General features: G+C 49.9%; 1 protein-coding gene across 1 annotated transcript; it reads left to right on the forward strand.

Moving 5' to 3' along the window:
* Positions 1-7897: 7897 nt before the first annotated feature.
* IGSF10 (immunoglobulin superfamily member 10) lies at positions 7898-20852 on the forward strand (the record flags this gene model as incomplete). The annotated part of the gene is made up of 7 exons (XM_051626602.1): positions 7898-8004; positions 9211-9340; positions 10012-10402; positions 11111-14883; positions 14993-15353; positions 15973-16861; positions 17751-20852. Coding segments are annotated over 7 exons (7560 nt in total), but the record flags the coding sequence as incomplete, so codon positions are not given.

A 20852-nucleotide genomic window follows, 5' to 3' on the forward strand; every position in this document is an offset into this window, starting at 1 on the left:
TGCCACAGGAGGCAGCTATTGCAAGAGCCTCCGAAAGCAACCCAGCAGTCACCGTGCACCGTTGAAGAAGCAGAAAGACACTATTACTAAAAGCAGCAGAAGACACACAGAGATCAGTGCCTGGCTGGAAACTCAGGACCTCAGAGCCTGCAGGTGCAGCTCCTCCAGAAAAGCTCCCCCGGGAGAGCATCCTGGGGCGGTGCAGCCCGCACGGCCCCCGCAGGCTCAGCGAGCACAGAACCAGGGGTAGCTCAGGGTGCTCTTACCCCGCAGCCCCCGAGCAGCCCCCTCCAGCCCAGCGCTCAGCCTCGCTCACCTCTACATCCCGCATCTTTTCCTCCTGGCATTGCAGCCCAGAACTGTAACTTCCTAGCGTCGACCTTAGAGCCGTGTAAGAATCCCCGCGTTTAGGAGACTCCTCAAGTCCTGCTGGTCTCCGGTCGCAAGCCCCACAACTACTTAGCTGAGCAGAGCACAGGGCAGATCTCACCGAACAAGAGGTCCCAGCCGCTGCTTACCTTTAAGTACCCCCGGGGCTGCCCGCACGGCCTCAGCACGGGGTGACCCGCTTCTCGCAGCTGAAAACAACCAGCTCCTGCGGCTGCTCCGAGTCAGCGCCGAAGGGCGAGGCGGGCGCGCCCGCGGGGCACCAGAAGAGCTGCGGCTGCGGCGGGCCGGGCTGGCTCCCAGGGCTTCGGAGCATCCCCATTTGAAGTTTTAATGCCACTGTAACTGAGAAACAAAACATAATTCAGACATATACCCACCTTTCTAACTTGGAAATAAACAACCATACTTAGTTTCTTCTACCCAGACCTATCTGTCCGCTTGTCTGGGCAGGGGGGTTGGGTTGTTTCTTGTGGTGTGTGTGCGGGGGGGGGGAGGTTGCTTGTTCTTTCAATTATTTAAAAGATTAATTAAAGGCCAGTGTGCAGGACTTTCTTACTTCATCACAAACAAAAATTATCCCTGACGTGCATCAGCTTTTTCTTTGCTTTCAATGGCTTGGAAGGGAGGCTTTAAAATTCTTGTTACTGAACTGTCTGAACCCCCTCCTGTAGCCACTGCACTTTAGCTCTAGGTTACACAGTTTACAGGCTTGTGAGGAGCACCGTTCTGCCCCTTGGACTTGCTTATTTGTACCTGAACCAGTGGCTAATTATAATCAGCAATTGCCAAAGGTTAAAGATGGTATCAGCTGTCAAACAGTTCTGCTGTTTCAGTTCCCACTGATACATCATCAAAGACAACCTGTTTAGTCATATGTGTGTGTGTGTGTATATACACATTTTTACAACAGAGGCACTGTGATCACCTCATTTTATCAGTTAATCTTACAGTGTGACTAACAGCTTTACCAGAGCATTAAGAGAAGTAAATCACACTTTTTGAAGCTTGTTCCCTCCTTGCTCCCCTGCCCAGCAGCCCCGCGTTGCCTCCTGGTGGTGAAGCGCTCCCAGTTCCAGTGACCACGTCTGCAGGTGACAGTTTCTGAACTCACACACACACGCACAAATCTGTAGAGGCTCCAGCAGAATGGAGACTCATCCTTTAACCTCACAGGATTTCTCACTTCACAAGCTATTCACAAATACACACGTTTAAAATCACACAGATCACATTTGGCAGGAAAGTAAACCAAAACAAAGCTGCTCGTGAACTGGTAAATTTGAAGTCCCATTTCAGTACTGCTTTTGAAATGAGAACCAATCTTTGAGATGAGCTCTGAGAACATCCAGTCAACACCTGCAATATGACTTTAACAGGAGTATCTGTGTTTCAGTTTATCTGCTGCTTGAGTAGATCTGCAGGTTGACACCTCTGCTTGCCAGGTGGTCTGAAAGGAGATTAAAGATCTCACTGAAAGCACAGGAACTACTGATTGTATATGTCCTTCTAGATCAAACAGGTCATTGCCCTGTTTGAGGATATGCTCCGATGATGAGGATAGCAGATTTTCCCCAGGCACACCAAGTTTAAACAAGCTTTTCCTCTAAGCTTGCATGACAGATGATCCCTCTCTCCATAACCACCCAAGTGAAAGAGAAAGCTGCCACAGCTTCTCACAAGGCAAGAAAAGACAGCTCTCTCCCAACTAAAGAGGTTGTGTCTGCATACCTGAACTAAAAGCACCAAGCAGGGGCTTTTGCTGTGGCTGCCAGCCCTGCGGATGATTTACCAGCCCCAAGTCACCTGAGCTGGCCAGGCTCAGGGGGAGCCCCTGGCAGCCCCCAGTACAGCTCTCCTGGCCAGAGAAGGTGAATTACCTCCTGACCCTGTCTGAGGGGCTCACGGATCAGGGGTACACCAGGAGAACAAAAGGCAGAGCTGGGGCCACGGGGGCACTGCTATGACAGGACAGGAGGGGAGGGCAGTCACAGCCCCAGGGACACAGGACGGACATGGCTTAACATTTTCTAGAGCACCCCAAAGAGCTGGGAAGAATCAACATGGATGCTAGGAAGTGATAACTTCCACATCACAAAGAGAGCTTTTTAGCTCAGCTGGTTCTAGCAAGCTGGCCAGGCAAACTCTGCATCAATTAATTTGTTTTCTGTGGTAAAATGCTGACTGGCAATACCCACCACAATGCAGAAGATGTTTAAGAGGACCAGCTATTTAGTGCAGTTGTTGCTACCTGTGAAACAACCTGGTTTGCTCTAGGTGCTGTTCTCCATTGTTATACATACCCCACAGCTTGAGAAAGAGCCTTCTTGTCTCCTGGTGAGATTTTTGCATTGCTGTAGTGAAATCAGGTAAACCTGTCTTAACAGCAACAGAGAAGTAAGAGTGGGCACAGGCCCAGTAAATCCAAGGTGCACTGTGAAGTCGGTCATGCACCTCAGAAAGTTAACGAGGCCATTAATTATCACAGGAGTGAAACTGAACTCTGGCGGGAGTAATGCTGCTAGTTTTCTGCCTCAGGGACAGGGGAGTGGAGCCTCTTTTCCCATGACTAGCTGCCTTCTTCTTTCTACATAAGTAGAAAAATGTATTGAAGCTTCATCAGAATTCCATGGTAATACACCCAAGTGCTTTCACTTAGACATGTGAGAGAGTCTCAGTCCTCTCAGGGACAGTCCTCTTGGCTCCTGAGAACAGTGTGCACCCCTGCACTGCCTAAAGCAGCTGGAGCTGACAGGCTCCATATTGCCCTTTGCATAAACATCCTAGTGACTCAAAAACACTGGCTGTGTTTTCAGAATCAATGGATGTTTTGCTGGGACCTTGCCCAATTCATCACAATGGAACAGAAGTGCCTGACTGTGGTCCTGAGCCACAGAAGAATTGTACCCAAGTGTGTTATCTTGAAAATTCCCAGCAAGGCACTCAAAGAGTCATGTAATACATCCTTCTAAAGGCTGTCAAGAGACCCACTGAGACAGCCCTTAACACCTTATCTCACCTGTGTTAGGTGCCCTGTTAGCATTAGTTCAGTGCCCTGAACCTGTGTCTCACAGTCTGGCACAGATCACTCACTTTAAAGCTTATTTGAAGAAACTTTTTTATATTAAAATCTTCAGTCAGATGCCAGAGTTCTTTATTGCACTCAGGCACTGTGGTCACATCCAAGAACTGCCATGCTTGCTTTAGAAAACCAGCTAAGACTGCCTGAAGATGTGTTGCTTTGTCACTGTGTAGGTTAACATGCTGCAAGGCTTTGCCCTAGTGCCCAAGAACTTCAATATATAGCAAATTGCAGCAGAACTTTCCACATGCTCGCTCAAGAGCAGTGTACTTAATTTCCTCAGCACTCTGCCTCACAAGCTGAGGTCTCCAACTCTGAGGAGCACATTGGAAATACCACACTGCTCTGTGAAATACCTGTCTGGTTTGGCTCTGTTCAGCACGGTCAGAATGCTCTGTTCTGCATAAAAGACCCAGAGATGTAAGGTTTCATTTGGAGCACATTCGGTTAAGACAAGCTGAGGAAGTAGAAGTGCCTCACTGAAAGTGCTGGCTAATTCTGTTACTGCAGCCTCATCCCAGGGCTGTGACTCTGCCCCACACAGAAGAGGTGCTGGCATGCTGCTTTAGTATTTTATTTTGTTATTGCTTCCCTATCTAAGAAAACAGTAAGATGATCCAAGTCTGACACAATCAGACACATGATCTGGTACCACACAGTGAACTGGCACAGAAGACATTGAAAAAAATCTGTCCAGGAAGAAGCTGTGAAGAAAAAGAACAACACAAAAACATTTTGCAAAGGGCCTGTAAGGAGAACTGGCACAATACAGGGGGAAGGGAAAGCATAAGGAGGAATAAGATAGAGTGGGAATGTCGTGTGACAGAACTGAGCTACCTGGAACACTGAGCAGCCTCAGCAGGAACCAGTATGCAGGTGGGAGGGGACGGCCTGCAACAGAAGAACAAATTAAAAAGCAAACATCATTTAAACAAAAAACAGGTATAGAATTCAGGTACATCATTCAGATTAGAATTGCACACAAAACATCTTTTTCTGGCACTGGTGCATGAACAGTGTGGTGCTATTTAAAGTTGTGTCCTGCTCTCTCACTGTGATTTCTTTTGACTCCTGTAATCAAGGATCATTGTGTCCTTTGGGGTCCCAGCTTTGTGATTCAGCCCCATCACAGGCACAGTGAAGGACCATGATGATACACCTGAAGGTGCAACAGCAGCTCCTGATGTGCACAAACCCCAGCACTGCCCTGCACGGGGTGCTGCTGCCTCCCCAGGACTGCTTGTGTTCTGCCTAGGATCAGGGCTGGCCACTGGAGATGCAGGCTTGCTGCTTGCAAAGTAAGACTATTCTTATTTTCCAAGAAAAAAAACACCCAAGGAATCATTCCCTCTGTACGTAACTTGCTTTCAATTACTTCAGTCCCTAAAGTCTGAGTCACTTTGCACTGACTAGTTCATGCTGAGGATGAGGAAAAAGAAAATGCTCATTAAAAAAGCAGACAAAAAAATTGAAAAGCTAAATAAGAGCATCAAATGATGGACTCTCACACGAGGGAATTAGTGTGTGCACTTGGAAAGTCTGTGTGTGTTTGGCTCTGCAGGCCTGGCTTTCTTCAAGGACACAGAGTTGTGAGTACTGTGGGAATAGGGAATACACTACCCTCAGTCTGGGTCCCAGAGTTCTGCTTGACTGGAATGCTGGTTTTGCCTGCATGAAGATCTCAGTATTGAGGTGTGGAACTTTGGAGTTTATGCTCACACACTGCACTGAGCTTCAGGAGAGCTGGTTTGTCTCCTTGCACTGCCACAGATATTTGTGTGCTTCTGCACAGGTCACCTGCCACCTCCCCCAGCGAAGGTGTCCCGAGCCCTCTGGCTTCAGGGGTGTCCCATGGCCCTGCTGCCCCTGCAGTGCAGCCCTGCCTGGGTAAGTGATAGCTGCTCCCATGGCTGAAAGCCTGATGCCAGCAGATGTGACACAAACACAACGTCAGTGACCAGAGCCTGCCCACTGCAGGTCACACAAGCTTGGAAAGGCAACAGCTGGCACCAAGGAGCTGTGGAGCAGCTGCCTTCCCTCCTCGCTTGGACAAAGTGAGGTTACACCACAGAAAAGTGCCTTGGGAATGGAACTGTTCACACAAACTCATGTTTTGCCTGTTTTTGGTGTGTGTAGCTTGCTGAGAAGACCCAGTTCAAAAGCACTTTCTCCATCCAGTGTCCCTCCTCTCAGTGCCACAGAGTTTACACTCAGCTGCACTTCCTTGCCAAAACACAGTTCCACCTAACAAAAAGCTCCCTTGGTTTTTCCAATAATTAATTCCATCTAAAGCAATGTCTTCTAATATCAGACATGTGCCAGAATTGCCAGCAAAACAGAGAGATCAGCATGGGTTTGTCTAACCACCATATTTTCCATAAGGCTGCCCCATTAAATCACAACCACATTATAATGTAAAATATTCCACATGTTCTTCAGCAACCTTCTGGAAGGAGAACTTTGTAATTTTTGTAATGTAATACTCTGTTTCTCAGAAGCATAGTAAGAGCTGGGGTTTAATTACAATACATACAGTGTATCCTTAGATTAATACTCTTTTCTTAAAACTTTGACAAGGCACATTCTACATTTAAAATATTTATTTTATTTTAAAGCAGATTTTCAAGTATGTACTCTTGGAAAATGTTCTCCAAGGAAGTTCAGCCTCTTTTCTACCCCAAATTGTGGAGACTAGTACAAATAAATTTAAAATCTCTTTTAACTCACGTTTACACCCACAGAATAAAGCCCCAGCATTGGCATGTGTCACTCCAGAAGCCTTGACCTCAATAATCTAGTAGACAAAAAAAAATTTCTTATGAAGACAATTCATCCTTCACCCTTCAGACTGTAATTAAAATGTAGAAAATGTGCCTAATGATAGCCCTGCAAGCCTCTTTTTTGTCCAAGTACAGCTCGTCATGATGTTCTTCACTACTGAGCACACACAGGCACTTCAGGGGCAGAGATTACTTCCTCATTTGGTTGAATTTGAATTCCCAGGCATAAATACCAACACTGTGTGCAGGTTCTGGGCAGCCAGTCACTGGGCATCGTCCTCTTCCTTGGGGCCTTCCTTACACTCCAAAAGCTCAGCAGTGTGGATTACACTGCTTTCCTCTCATTTCTGTGCCTTGGAGCCTTGGCATTAATTAAAGCATCTGTTAAAATAGTGGTAAAGTTCAGCAGCTGAGGAGCTATCAGAGAGCAACTCGCGTGCTAAAATACCTGCTAAGCTCTTCTGACTCGCACCGTGGGTACAGACGGGCCGGCAACAGAGCCGAGCGCTGCCGTAAACACCACTGAGCAAAACACACAGAGCTTAAGTACTGACGAGTTTGATGTCGAAGGGGATAAATCGTTCCCCAAAAGCAAGCCTTGCAGTTTTACAGTGTCATCAGCTCCGTTCCCCGAATGCTTCCCCCCCCCCTCGCCCCCTGCCCAGCCACACCGGCTGCGGGAACACGGCCGGGGGGCAGCTACTCGGGAGACCCCGGGCCCTCCTCCTTGCTCCAGCCCCTGTTCCTGCCCCCTGCCCCTGCTCCTGCCCGTGCCCCTGCTCCCTGCTCCCTGCTCCCTGCTCCTGCTCCTGCCCCTCCTCCCTGCCCCTGCCCCTGCTCCCTGCTTCTGCCCCTGCCCCTGCCCCTGCCGCGCCTCCCGGAGGAGGAGCCGGGGGCGGCCGGACCCTCCCGACCCTCCCCGAGGTGCCGGTCGCGGCGGGGGCAGCGGCCGCGCAGGGAGGGGCGGCGGGAGCGATCCCCGAGGGGGCGGCAGCGGGGATCGGTGCCTGGTACCCCGGTACCCCTGACCTGGACCTGGAGCAGCGCGGAGGGGCCGCGGGAGCGGATGGCGGCCCCGCGCGCTGGCTTTGAAATTAGTTAATTGCGCTTGGAATAATTACTGGCAAGAGAGGGGCTGACGTGTTCCTTCCCGCCGAGGAGCTGCCGGCAGAGCCGCCCGCAGCGCCGGGGCCCCGGGAGCCGCAGCTCAGGCGGCCGCTTCCAGGCTTCTTCCTTCGGCGAGGAAAGCTTCACCTGGAGCGACGAGCCGCGGGCACCGCGCGCTGCGAGCCGGGAAGCCGAGGCTGCTGCTTTAGGCTGACAGACGTTTTATTGCGTATCATCAGAGATGTGAAAGCTGAGGTCTGGGTCCGGCTGGTGGGCTGGTTTCTCGTCCAAGGTAAAACGTTTCTTCTTGTGCGTGTATCCGGCACCGCAGCAGCTCAGCGGGGCCGTCCCTGCAAGCGCCGCTGTCTTTTGCTCCCCTGGCAGGATCGCCTTCCCCGCGGCTCTGGAGGATGGCGGGGTAGCGGTTCCAATCAGGATGAAGGCGCTGGGCCGCGCCTGGCGGCTGGAGACCCTGCTGGCCTTCCTGCTGGCCACCCTGCCGGCCTTCCTGCTGGCCACCCTGCCGGCCAGCTCGGCCTGTCCCCGGCCCTGCGCCTGCCCGCGCCCCGCCGAGCTCCACTGCACCTTCCGCCACTTCACCGCCGTCCCGCCGCGCATCCCGCCCCGCGTCCGGCGCATCAACCTGGGGTACGTCTGGGCGCGGGGCTTGACACACCCTGAGCGCTTTCCCTGCCGTGCTTGGCGAGGCAGCCCTCGAGAGCTTCCAGATGCAGGGCCCAGAGTTAAGCAAAACAATTATTCTTAAGAGCAGTGGGTGCAGTCACAGAGAGCAAAGCCTAAGATCTCCAGCACTAAGGGGAAATCCTGGGGATGTGTCCCAGGGCATGCTGGAATTTCAGAAAGTTTTGAGTGTAAATAAATTATTCTATATTACCCAAACATTTTGCATCTCTAACATGGAATTCAGAAAGACCCTGAAATAGGATTCTTTCTGGGAAAAGACAGTTCAGAGCTCAGACAGTGGGGTGGCCCATTAGCACGTGTCTTGACATCTTCAGAGACAGTGCTAACATCTGTGCTTTGACCTACTAAGTTATGGAAAGTAACTCTTATCTGAGTACTGCAGCACCCCCAAATGGCTCTGGCCTGTGGGTGGCTAAAGGAACTACACCCAGGCTCAGCTGGCCCCCTAATGTGGTTTCCATAAGTATCCTCTGCCACACCAGCACATGACGAGATCAATCAGCAGTATTGCCTGATCCTTCTGTCCCTTTGGTTCATGTACTCTTGGAGTCATCCAGACATGCACACAGGAAACATAAAAGGGAATTTAAGTCTTGGTCCTCGTCTTGTCTGCCTCCTGCTTCTGTTAGCTGCTCAGCTCATGGGAGTGTGACAGGGGCCCCCAAGCCAGAGGCACCACAGGGCAGGTGCTCAGCACTTGGGAGGTTCACACAGCACCTGGGAGCTCTGGGCAGCACAGCATCCCCCCATCCATACTCACACTGCCTGGGCTCCCCTGCTCCTGGGCCTCCCGGTGGTGCTGCAGGGCCAGGGAAGCCCGTGGCTGGAAGAGGCACCAATGGATGGCCAGCCCCTACCGTTTCAGGAGCTCCTTGCTCTTCTCCAGTGGAGCCCCAAACTGGCAATCTTGTCTACACGTTTCTGCAGTTATTTTCCCCATACACTATTCACACAGTCTCCAGAAGCCACCCTGGAGAAGTGACCAAATTTTGTGCTAATGTGACTGAAAGTTGCATCTTAGTAACCAGAAGTGGTGTTTACCTTTCTGCATTTCCAGAGTTGTTATTTTGGTTTGGTTTGTTTGTTTAACCGCTTGTGAAGTTCAGTTGTCTGACTAAACCCGGGTCTGGGATGAACTGTTTGTTACAGTTACAACAGTTTGCTTAAACTGACTGAAACGGACTTTTCTGGCCTGGAGAAGCTGGAGTTACTGATGCTGCACAGCAATGAGATAAACACAATCCCTGAGAAGGTGTTCAGGGATTTATCTTCATTGCAGGTAAGAACTAAATAACCTTTTGTTAATACTTTGAACCAATCTGCAGTGATAACAAATGGAAGCAGCTAATGGAAGCCTTGCATTCAGTCCCCCAGCAACATGCCAGGTTTAGTCATCACATAGTGATGAATTTGACTTTTAACTTGTCAGCAACAGAACAGCACCCAAGAGTTGAGGACTGGCAAGTACCCAGCTCACATGTGAGAAATCCTGAAACCGGGAACACGTGCAGCGGTTCTGCTGGTCAAACAGCACACAGATCAGACTGTCCCATGTGTTTTTGTAGTCATAGCACTGGCTGGACCAAAAATCACTCCCACAGCTTCCAGTCAGATTCTGCTTACCCTTTTCCTAAGTGTGGTTTAATTGGGATTTTTTTTGAATCAGAAGTAAGTATTGCTTTATTTTATTTTTTAATCACCTCATTTTGTAATGGCGACTGCAGAAGTGTCACTTGATGGACTGTTGGAACAGGAAAGCATCCTTGTAAGCCTGCAACTAAAGCTGCATTTAAAAATAATTCCTCCTATTTTTTTCCCCAGTTACTCGTATTACCAGTCTGTTGAAGTACTTTCACATCACAGTGTGACCATCAATCCCAATTTGTTAGGAGCCTTATAACAATCTAACATGGGTTCATATTATACACTTGTTACTTTTCTCATCAACAGGTCTTAAAAATGAGCTATAACAAGGTCAGAGTGCTTCAGCAGGATGCCTTTTATGGTCTGAGGAGCTTGGGACGGTTGCATATGGACCATAACAAAATTGAATTTGTAAATCCCAAGGTCTTCTACGGACTGACATCACTGAGGTTGGTCCACTTGGAAGGGAATTTACTGAAGCAGCTTCACCCAGACACTTTTGTTTCCTTGCGCTACAGCCAAATATTTAAAATATCCTTCATCAAGCACATATATTTGTCTGACAATGTGTTGACTTCATTACCACAAGAAATGTTTTCCTCCATGTCTGAGCTAGAGAGCATTTACCTGCATGGAAACCCTTGGTGCTGTGACTGCAATCTGCAGTGGTTTGCAGAATGGGCAAGGCAGAGACCAGGTGAGCTGAAGGCTTTGTTTATGCTTTAATCATGGTACAACATCTTAGAGGCAGTTGTCCCTTATTTATTTATTTGTTCTCCCAGAAAAGAGTGGGAGACACGAGTTTTGCACTTGCATGTAATCAGGATAAACAGACTAATACCAGTCTCCCAGATTAAATCAATCTAGTGGTCTTTACCCATTCCCAAGTGCTACTTTCCTTAATTGAATGCTTTCCTTGGCCAAATCTTCCATGCATCAGGAGAATCCACAGGGAATAAGGAAGCTAATTTTTATGTAACTGGCAAGAGTAAAAGCCACATTCTACTCAATTCTTTGGAAAAAAAATTAAGGAACGGGACTCAAGCACTTTCTCTGCTGTCCTGAGCAGAGGCTGCACAGGACAGGGTTGTGTCACCCCCAGGCTCTATTGCTGGGTCTTAGGACACATTTCAGGCTGTGTCCCACAGCAGAGCCCACCCTGCCCGGGGCAGGATCCCTGGAACAGATGATGCCAGGCTGAGGTGCAACAGCGACAGTCCTCAGGCAGCTTAATCAGAGAGAATTCAAATGTTTTCTTGGGTTAGTTTAGATTTTCATAGGTTATTTTAAGACAAACTTTGTTAATAGATATTTATTCAAGAGAGCAACATGCTGGTAGCTGTTTATCTTTATTAATAATGAAAAATTGTATCACAAAAACTTACTGTATTTTTCTTCCCTTCAGATGTTATAAAGTGCAAAAAAGACAGAAGTTCAGGTGCTCAGCAATGCCCAATATGTGCTAGTCCCAAAAATCATAAAGAGAAAAGCTTAGTGGATATTCCTTCTGCATCTTTAGCCTGCATGAAGCCAACCATACACGGCTCCCTGAAATTAAAAAACCTCACAGTGCCAGATGATGGGGATTTCAGTGCCATCTCTCCCAAAGACTTTGTGGCTCCTATAGGATCCATGGTTTTGAACATGACTGATCAAGCAGGAAGTCGAGGTAACTTGGTTTGCAATCTCCAAAACCCTAAAGAAATGTCTCCCATCATATTTGACACAGATGGCAACAGCACAGTACTCAAAACATCATTCTCAGCATTCCTTGTGTGTGGCATTGAGTATGAACATATTCAGCAGCTATGGAGCATATTGGCACTGTACAGCAATTCTCCCTTAAGACTGGAAAGGAACGTCCTAGCAACTAACACACCTTTTCTTAGTTACAAATATAAACAAATCTACTCTGAAAAAGATGAACTTTTTACCAATATAGAGGCTGAACTGAGAGCTGAACCACCTTGGCTAATGCAAAGGCAAGTGGCATTACAGCTGGACAGGACAAAAACCACCCTAAACACACTGCACATCCAGTACTTCACAGATGCTCAGATTATTTTGCCCAGAGCTGATGAAAACCAGGAGAGAAATAACTGGGCTATCATCTCCAGAGACAACAGAACACAAACAGAGCACACTGTTCTAGTCGGGGGCACCGTACAACTGGAGTGCCAAGCAAGTGGAGAACCAGCTCCTGCAATAGAGTGGCTATTGGCTGATGGAAGCAAAGTTAGAGCACCTTATGTCAGTGAGGATGGAAGGATCATCGTGGTGAACACTGGGACACTGATGTTACGGGCAGCTGATACCTTTGACACTGGCCTTTACCACTGCATAGGCACAAACGCGCGGGATGCAGACGCCCTGACGTTCCGGATCACCGTGCTCGATCCCCAGGTGGAGCACAGCGGAGTGAACGGAGCCCGGCTGTCCACGCTTGCTGGCAGCACACTCCACCTCCCCTGCACATCCTCAGCTGTCCCAGACGCTGCCATTAGCTGGGTGTTACCTGAGCCTGTGGTTCTTCATCATTCTGTGAGAAACAAACAGATTTTTGACAACGGTACCTTGAGAATACAAGGGGTGACAGAGCGAGACAGCGGCTACTTCCGATGCGTGGCAGCCAACCAGTATGGGGTGGATCTGTTGGTTTTCCAAGTGCTAGTTAGACAGGATGAAACCACTCCAAAGAAAAAGCACATAGTTGTGGGAGAAAAGGAAGAAGATGGTGGCTCTGGTGAGGTAGTGCTGGTCTCTGCAACCACACAGAAACATCCACTAGCTCCTCTGGCTCCCCAGACACCTGGTCAGGACTCTGCTGCCTCAGCAGCCCGGAACCAGGTCACACAGAGTGTGCCTACAAGGAACAGCTATGGGAAAATGGCTCACAGGCACTCTGGGGACAAAAGGGGCAGGCGGTTCAGGGGACACAGAAGACAGTTTGTTTCCTCAGCCAGGAGAGTCGATCCGCAGCGCTGGGCAGCCCTTCTGGAAAAAACAAAGAGGAACTCAATGTTGACAGAAAACCAAGGAGAAGTTGCAACAAAACCACCTATTCAAGCCCATGAGTTCTCAAAAGTATCTGGGAATGAGGAGGAAACCTCTGGTGATCTCTTGTCTCCCGAAGAAGAATTCATGATCCCAGTAACAGAGACAGCCCCTGTGCCTGCTCTGGGAAGAGCCGTGGTACCTGTAGGGCCTGCAACCATCGTGAGGGACCCCCCTGCCAGGACCACCTCTGCCCCAGCTGCAGGAACTCCCCTCCCCTCTCCTTTGTCAGAGTCTGGGGCATCTGACAGCAGAAGGCCACAAGCATATCTAAAACCTACAAGTACAAACTCAGAGGAGAGATCAGATTTAAGTCAAATATCAGCAAAGGGTATAAACCAATCAACTGTATCAAATGGAGGGAGAGGGACAGCTTCACTTTTCCCTGCTGGGCAAAGGCTGGTATATTCTGGGGAAAGTAATAACCAATATTTAAAATCTGTATCTACTACACCCATGACAGGTGTCACAGTCACCAGCAAGTCCATAACTTCCCATAATGCAGTGGACAAGCTCCATGTCTTTACTGAGTCTATTGAGATTTCTACCAAAACAGATCGTCAGACTCCTGTAGTGACAGTCAGTGAACCAAGTCCTGAATTTGGTCACATTTATTTTCATAGTACTCAGAGACAAGTAACTCCAAAGCCACCACTGGAGTCAACTACCAATACTCATCAGCAAACTCAGATTATTCAGGACACTCATACACCTCAGGCCCAGCAGCATTATGGAAGACGAAGGAAAATTTCTGGTAGGAGACAAATGGTTAGACCTGGACATATTCCAAGTATGAAAGAGCACAGATACAATTTTGGGAGGTCAGGATCTGACAGAGAAAGTACAGCTGTGGCTGCAGATGTTCAACTAAATATAAAACACTTATCAACTTTACCAACCTTAAAAAACGTCAGCAGCTCCGTGAACCCAAGTAGCCCAGAAGCACCTCTGTCCTCCCCCCCTACCACGAATATGCCACTGGAGCCCCCAGCAGGTACTCATCTAAGCACAGCATTCCTCAGGGAAGAGAAAAGCAACCCCAGTGCAAGGCAAAAAGCTACAACAGCCATGCCCTTAATTACAAAAGGCACCCAAGATACTCCTCAATGGAACTTAGAGACCAGTGCTCCACTTCAGAAATGTTCTGATAGAGTCCAACCTTCTAGTATCAGACAACCAACACTGGCAACCCGTACGGCTCATATTGTGACAGAAATTACACATGCCATAAGCACCAAGATATCTTCAACTCTTGAATCAGTCTCACCCAGCATCAAGCCTAGAACCTCAGCAAAAAATTCCCAAAGAGAAAAAATTACTTGGGAACATCTCCTTGGAAACGGTGCACGAGAAGAGGTCCTTCTTCAGCAGCTGTCAGAACAACAGACAGATGGGTTTCCATCAGTGGAGGCATCGACCATGCTTCCTAAAACCACAACATCAGCTGTGTCCAGAATGTCTCCTTTGCACTTCACACCCATTTCAACAGGTGGGGATCACAGCAGCGGTTTCTTGTCCTTAAAGAAGCCCATTCCTCGTGGCAATGGGAAGTCAGCAGAACATCTTCCCCCTGCAGAACCACAGTTGTACTCTAGTCCTGCAACTGCTGCAACCAAAGAAACGGTTGTAACAAGTGTGAAGCCAACAGTTGTGCCTGTTACTGCTCCTCAAACAGACACCAAAATCACCAGAAGTAAAACATTCCGAGGGGGAAGAAAGAGAGGTCAGAGGAGGAAGAAGCCTCCCCTAACATCTGTCTCGCCAAGGGTGAGCACAGACGCCCCCACTGCAGCCATTCCAACGCTGAACACAGCCGCGCCTGTCGCGACAGCAACAAAACCGTTACCTGGGCCTGCAAATCCCCTCCCCGGGGCTGCGAGCGCGGGCTCAGTGCCAGAAACGCCAGCACCGTGGGGCCGTGACACGCCAGAGGCACCTCGGGTGGTGCCTACAGCCGCCAGGCAGGCCCTGCTGACCGCTGTCCCCGGCACGGACGTCCCGTCCGCCACGGTGCCGCCCGGGGGCCGTCTTGCTCCCCCCGCCACAGCCCAGGCCCCTCGGCCGCGCTCAGAGCCGGCCAGTGCCACCGGCACGGGACCCGCCGGGCCGGGAGCCGCTCCGCAGGCCGGAGCCCCCGCGGGAAACCCGCCCCCGACGGCGGGAGCGGCGCTCAGGCCGGGCGGCCCCGCGGCCCCAGCCCGCAGCGACCCGGGACCCGCAGCCGCCCCCACAGCCCCCGCTCAGCCTCCCAGCCCCCCGCCCGCCCCAACGCGTCCTGCGAGACCCCCCTGGGCTCCGCGGAGGGACCCCCGCCCCACCGCACCGCCGGTCCCCCCCCCCCTGCGCTGCCCCGCGGGGCGGGGACACCCACCGCTCCGGCCCCGGCTGCTCCGGGAGGAGACGGGAGCAACAAACAGGCAGCACCGAGCCCAGCGCCGGGGGCGACCCCGCGAGCAGGCAGCACGGGGCAAAGCCCAGGATCAGCGGAGGGAGCCTGGCGGCCTTCACCGTGCTGGCCGACTCGGATGCTTTTATGCCTTGCGAAGCTACCGGCAACCCCCCTCCCACGGTGCGGTGGAGCAAGATATCGCCAGGTAGGTGTGATAAACCTCTCCAGAGCTTACCTTCCGTTACAGCCTCGCCATTCGGCAGCTGTTTCCAACTCAAGAAGGGCTTCATTTAAGAGTACCATGAAATACCTGTGGAAAGATGAACTTTGAAAAAGTGAAAAAGAACGATGTTCCCAGCACACTAATTATCAAACAATTCCGGGGGGAGGGAGGGTTGTGGAATAATATATATATACAGACACACATATACATATAGCACCTATATTTAAGTAAAATTCTGTGCTTCTTGTGAGAAGATTTCAATATGTATTGCATGTTACCTGCTGTTTCAGAACAGCGAGACAAGTAAAAAAAAAAAAAAAAAATCTCTCTATGGTAACGAACCCTCTAATTAAGTTAGAGCTATGCCAAAATATTTTTTAATATGAAAGCCCCATCTGCTTGTCCAAACGCTGTCACTGCTGAGGACTAAGACTTGGTTTTACTTTAAAGCCTTGTCACTGCATGCACAATACTATTACTTCTCCCTTACTGGTCATTTGGGCAAAGGAGACCAGGAGTGGGAAAGCGTTTTCCGGGAGTGAGTAAAAAAAAAAAGCAGGAGGGGAGAGAGGTGCTGACGTGCTGTGCTGTTCCCCCGCAGGGCCGGGCGCCCCGCAGAGCCGCTGGCAGGTGTTTGCCAACGGGACGCTGCGGGTGGCGCGGGCGGCGCCGCAGGACGGGGGGCAGTACCTGTGCACGGCGGCCAACGCGCACGGCGCCGCGCGGCTCCTGGCCACGCTGTCGGTGGTGGCCTACCCGCCACGGGTGGCCGGGGGCAGGTGGCAGCTCCTCACCGCCCACGCGGGGAAGCCCCTGGCAGTGAAGTGCAGAGCGGAGGGCAGGCCTCCGCCCGCCATCTCCTGGGTGCTCGCCAATAAAACGCGCGTCTCCCACTCTTCGGCGGGAAGCCGCAAGGTCCGCGTGGAACCAGATGGCACTTTAGTTCTTGAGGAGGTCACCGTTTATGACAGGGGCCTCTACACCTGCACGGCTACAAACCCAGCGGGCAGCGACACGCTGGCCGTGAAGCTGCAGGTCATTGCGGCACCTCCCGCCATTCTGGAGGAGAAGAGACAACGCGTTGAAGGAACGGTGGGGGAAAGTCTGAAACTCCCCTGCACTGTGAAAGGGAATCCTCAGCCCACTGTCCACTGGGTGCTCTTCGACGGCACGGTGGTGAAGCCTCTGCAGTTTGCAAACACAAAGCTGTTCCTCTTCTCCAATGGCACCCTTCAGCTCAGCAACATGGTCCCTTCTGACAGCGGGAATTACGAGTGCATAGCCACGAGCTCGACGGGCTCGGAAAGGAGGGTGGTGAGCCTGGTGGTGGAACGCAGAGATACACTCCCAAGGATAGCTACTGCCTCCCAAGAAATGACTCAGTTGAATTTTGGGGATAAGCTGCTTCTGAACTGCACAGCAACTGGCGAGCCAAAGCCCAGGATCATCTGGAGGTTACCTTCCAAGGCAGTTGTTGACCAGTGGCACAGGTAGGAAGCTTTTCCCTCCCCTCTAAAACATCAAACACTGGCTTCTCTGGTGCTTGTATAAGAGACTGTTTCATCACTGAAACAATCCACGGTGAACTAAATTAATTTTTAAATGTTTGACCATGGTGAAACATCTGTGGTGATGGCTAGTTATTGTACGTCTAATAACAGACCACAACAATTGTTGTAAGTGGGCAAGGTCTTACCAAAAGCTAGACAAGTCTTCTTTCAGTAACAGAAACTGATGTTAATCATACATTGGCTGAATTTTTTGTCATTTTCTAGAAGTTACTGACAAGAGACTTGTGAAGTAGGGCTCACGTGGCAGAGGCTTCTGTAGTCTCTGCCAAGTCTGCCTTTGAGGGTCTCCCCCCACAATAACACTTCACCTTCCCTTTGGGAAAGACAGTTCCAGCTTAGGAAGTTTCTGACAGGCTCACAAGAACTTGCAGCTGGGCTGAGGGAGCTGCAGGTCCGTGCTCTGCTGCATGGAAGGCAGCCAGAGAGCAACCACCCCATGCCAAGCGTGGCTCTGCACAAGATGCAGCCATGCTGCCCCTGGACAGGGCAAGAGCTGTGGGTCATCTGCAGGGAGAGGAATGGGGGAGAGGGGCAGAGGTGGGGCGAGGGACCTGAGGTTCAACAGGCTCATTTGTTTCACAGAACAGTTTTTAGGAAGGCAGAGGTGGCACCAGGTGCCTGCTCAGAGTCAGGAAGCACATGTACATCCATGTAACAACAAAACCAGCAGCTACACCAGGTCACAGCCTGTCTGGGGGTGCTGGGGACACAGCTCTGTGTCCCATCGTGCTGTTCATGCTGTCAGTCACTCAGAGTTCACCTCCAGCGTTTTGTGCCATAATTCTCTTCCTCTTTCTCCCCACCACAGAATGGGAAGTCGAATCCATGTCTACCCCAACGGGTCCTTGGTTATTGAGGCAGTTACAGAGAAGGACGCAGGTGACTATTTGTGCGTTGCCAGAAACATAATGGGTGACGATCTGATTCTGATGAAAGTCAGCATCACAATGAAACCAGCCAGGATTCACCAGAAGCAGTACTTCAAGAAACTGGTGCCATACGGAAAAGATTTCACAGTGGACTGCAAGGCATCAGGGTCACCCACACCAGAAATATCCTGGAGTTTGCCAGATGGGACAGTGATCAATAACGCCATGCTGGCAGATGACAGTGGCCGCAGGACTTGGAGGTACGTCCTCTTTGACAATGGAACACTGTATCTCAACAAAGCTGGAGTCACAGAAGGAGGAGATTACACCTGCTACGCTCAAAACACACTGGGCAGAGATGAAATGAAGGTACACATCACGGTCGTCATGGCAGCCCCGCAGATAAAGCAGAGTTACAAGACATATGTTAAAGTGAAAGCTGGAGATACGGCACTATTGGACTGTGAAGCTGCTGGAGAACCCAAGCCCAAAATATTCTGGTTGCTGCCTTCCAGTGACATGATCTCCTCGTCAACAGCCAGACACCTCCTGCATGTCAATGGCTCGCTGTCAGTCAGGCAAGTCAAGCTGTTAGATGCTGGGGACTATATGTGTGTTGCTCGTAATCCTGGAGGGGACGACACAAAACTGTATAAACTGGATGTTGCTGCTAAACCACCCATCATAAATGGTTTGCATGCAAACAAAACCATCATGAAAGTGACAGCAGTGAGGCACTCAAAGAAACACCTCGACTGCCGGGCAGAAGGGACACCCCCCCCACAGATTATGTGGATCATGCCTGATAATATTTTCCTCACAGCTCCATATTACGGGAGCAGGATTGTAGTGCACAAAAACGGGACACTTGAGATCCGGAACTTAAGGCCTTCTGACACAGCAGATTTCATCTGCGTGGCACGTAATGAAGGGGGAGAGAGCACGTTGGTGGTGCAGCTGGAGGTGCTAGAAATGCTAAGGCGACCAATGTTTAAAAATCCATTCAATGAAAGAATAATAGCAAAACCTGGAAAAGCCATCACATTGAATTGTTCTGTGGATGGAAACCCTCCACCTGACATAAGCTGGATGTTGCCTAATGGCACTTGGTTTTCCAGAGGCATCAAGACTCCCCAGTTTCTCACGGGAAGCAGCGGTACCCTGACCATCTACAGCCCCGACAGGGACAGTGCAGGGAAGTACCGCTGTGCTGCCAGGAACAGCGTCGGCTACATTGAAAAGCTGATCATCTTGGAGGTTGCCCAGAAGCCCAATATTCTCACCCGCCCAGCTGGGCCAGTGAAGGGCATCAGTGGGGAGCCCCTGTCCCTGCATTGCCTGTCGGATGGGAGCCCCAGACCCCACACAGCCTGGACCCTGCCCGGGGGGCGCGTGCTGCACCAACCGCAGCTCAACGGGAAGTACCTGCTGCTGGAGAATGGCACCTTGGTCATACGAGAAGCCACCGTTCATGACAGAGGACATTACGTGTGCAAGGCTCACAACGATGCCGGAGACTCCTCTGTAACTGTCCCTGTGGTCATTGTAGCCTATCCCCCGAGGATCACCAGCAGACCTCCGCAGAGCCTTCACACGGTGCCTGGGGCAGCAGTTCAGCTCCACTGCACAGCACTGGGAATACCAAAACCAGAAATTACCTGGGAATTACCTGACCACTCCATACTCTCTACGAGTCAGCAAGGCCGAGCACTGGGGAGTGAGCTGCTTCACCCCCATGGGACATTGCTCCTCCAGAACCCCCGACCCTCTCATTCTGGTGCGTACAAGTGCACAGCGAGGAACCCTCTCGGCAGCGATTTCACAGTGACATACCTGCACGTCATTTGAGAAGAAGAAATAACAGCATGAGTGACTCTTAACAAAGACTACAGCTGGACTGAGTTCATTCTTAGAGTAAGTTTATTCAAAAGCAGCCACGGGTATGTAAGTACCTAAATACATCCTCAGTCTTCAGCCTGCAGTGACCATGCAAAAAAGGAGAGGGAAGGCCTGGGGAAAATTAGATCTAGAGTTATTTTCCAGTATTGGTTCTTTCAGTGATCAAGCAGACTTCAACAAAAAGAAACTTAAGGCATTTCTGTTCTGCCAGCCAACATTGAAAAGCAAATAAAATTACATTCTGGAAATGTACCTAGAGATCTTCAGTAGAGACTTTTTCATATCCGTTTAATATTGTCCACCTTGTATGATTATCACACAAAGCAAGAACACCTGAGAACCAAAGAGACTATTTTATTGTGATATGGATTCCCTTCTTAATATGTTTGACTATTTTATAAGGTTTTCTAAAATAAATATTCAATGGTGAAACAAGTAGTGTAGCATTTCTAGTAACACAGCTCTGTTTCACACAGCCTTTTTTGCAGACCTTTGGGATGACACATACAGAAAAACTTTGTTTCATTTTTAAATGAGAGAGTAATCTCGGTTTAGAACAAGTACATGCAGAAACAAGAACAAGACCACATGCAGAAACGCACTAGCTTGGCATAATTTTCCTCTTGTCACAAAAGCATTTTTTAAAGATTTCTCACTAGAAAACAATTGCATCACTTTGCATACAAATTCAGAATTCTGCTTTCCCAGTTCAGTAGATGGGTCTGAGAAGCAGCCTCTGTACACGAGGGAAAAATGCCTCACAATGATAGGATGTTGTTACCTACAGAATCATGGATTGGAATAGTCAAATAAATCATTAAATTTTGTTATTTAATACTCTAAGCTCACCTTGGATTGCTTTAGTGCTGGTTTGATGGTCTCCTGACTGTGAGCATGGTGTTCCCTCCTTCCACAGCCCTGATAGAGCAGCAGTAGCCACAAAATGGCTGGATGACAAACCTCACTGGTTAGTATCTGCTTTAGCTAGTCTGAAGAACAGTACATCTCTTTAAAAAAAAAAAATGAAGAGAAAGAATTTTTTACGTGAGTAAAACTTACCCAACTGTTGTAAAAGCCAATCAACATTTGTCTCCAGGCTGCTGTGCAGTGAGTGCTATTTCATGAGCTGGCTGCATGGTCTC

This window comes from Apus apus, chromosome 8 (genome assembly GCF_020740795.1).
Source record: "Apus apus isolate bApuApu2 chromosome 8, bApuApu2.pri.cur, whole genome shotgun sequence".
NCBI lineage: Eukaryota > Metazoa > Chordata > Aves > Apodiformes > Apodidae > Apus > Apus apus.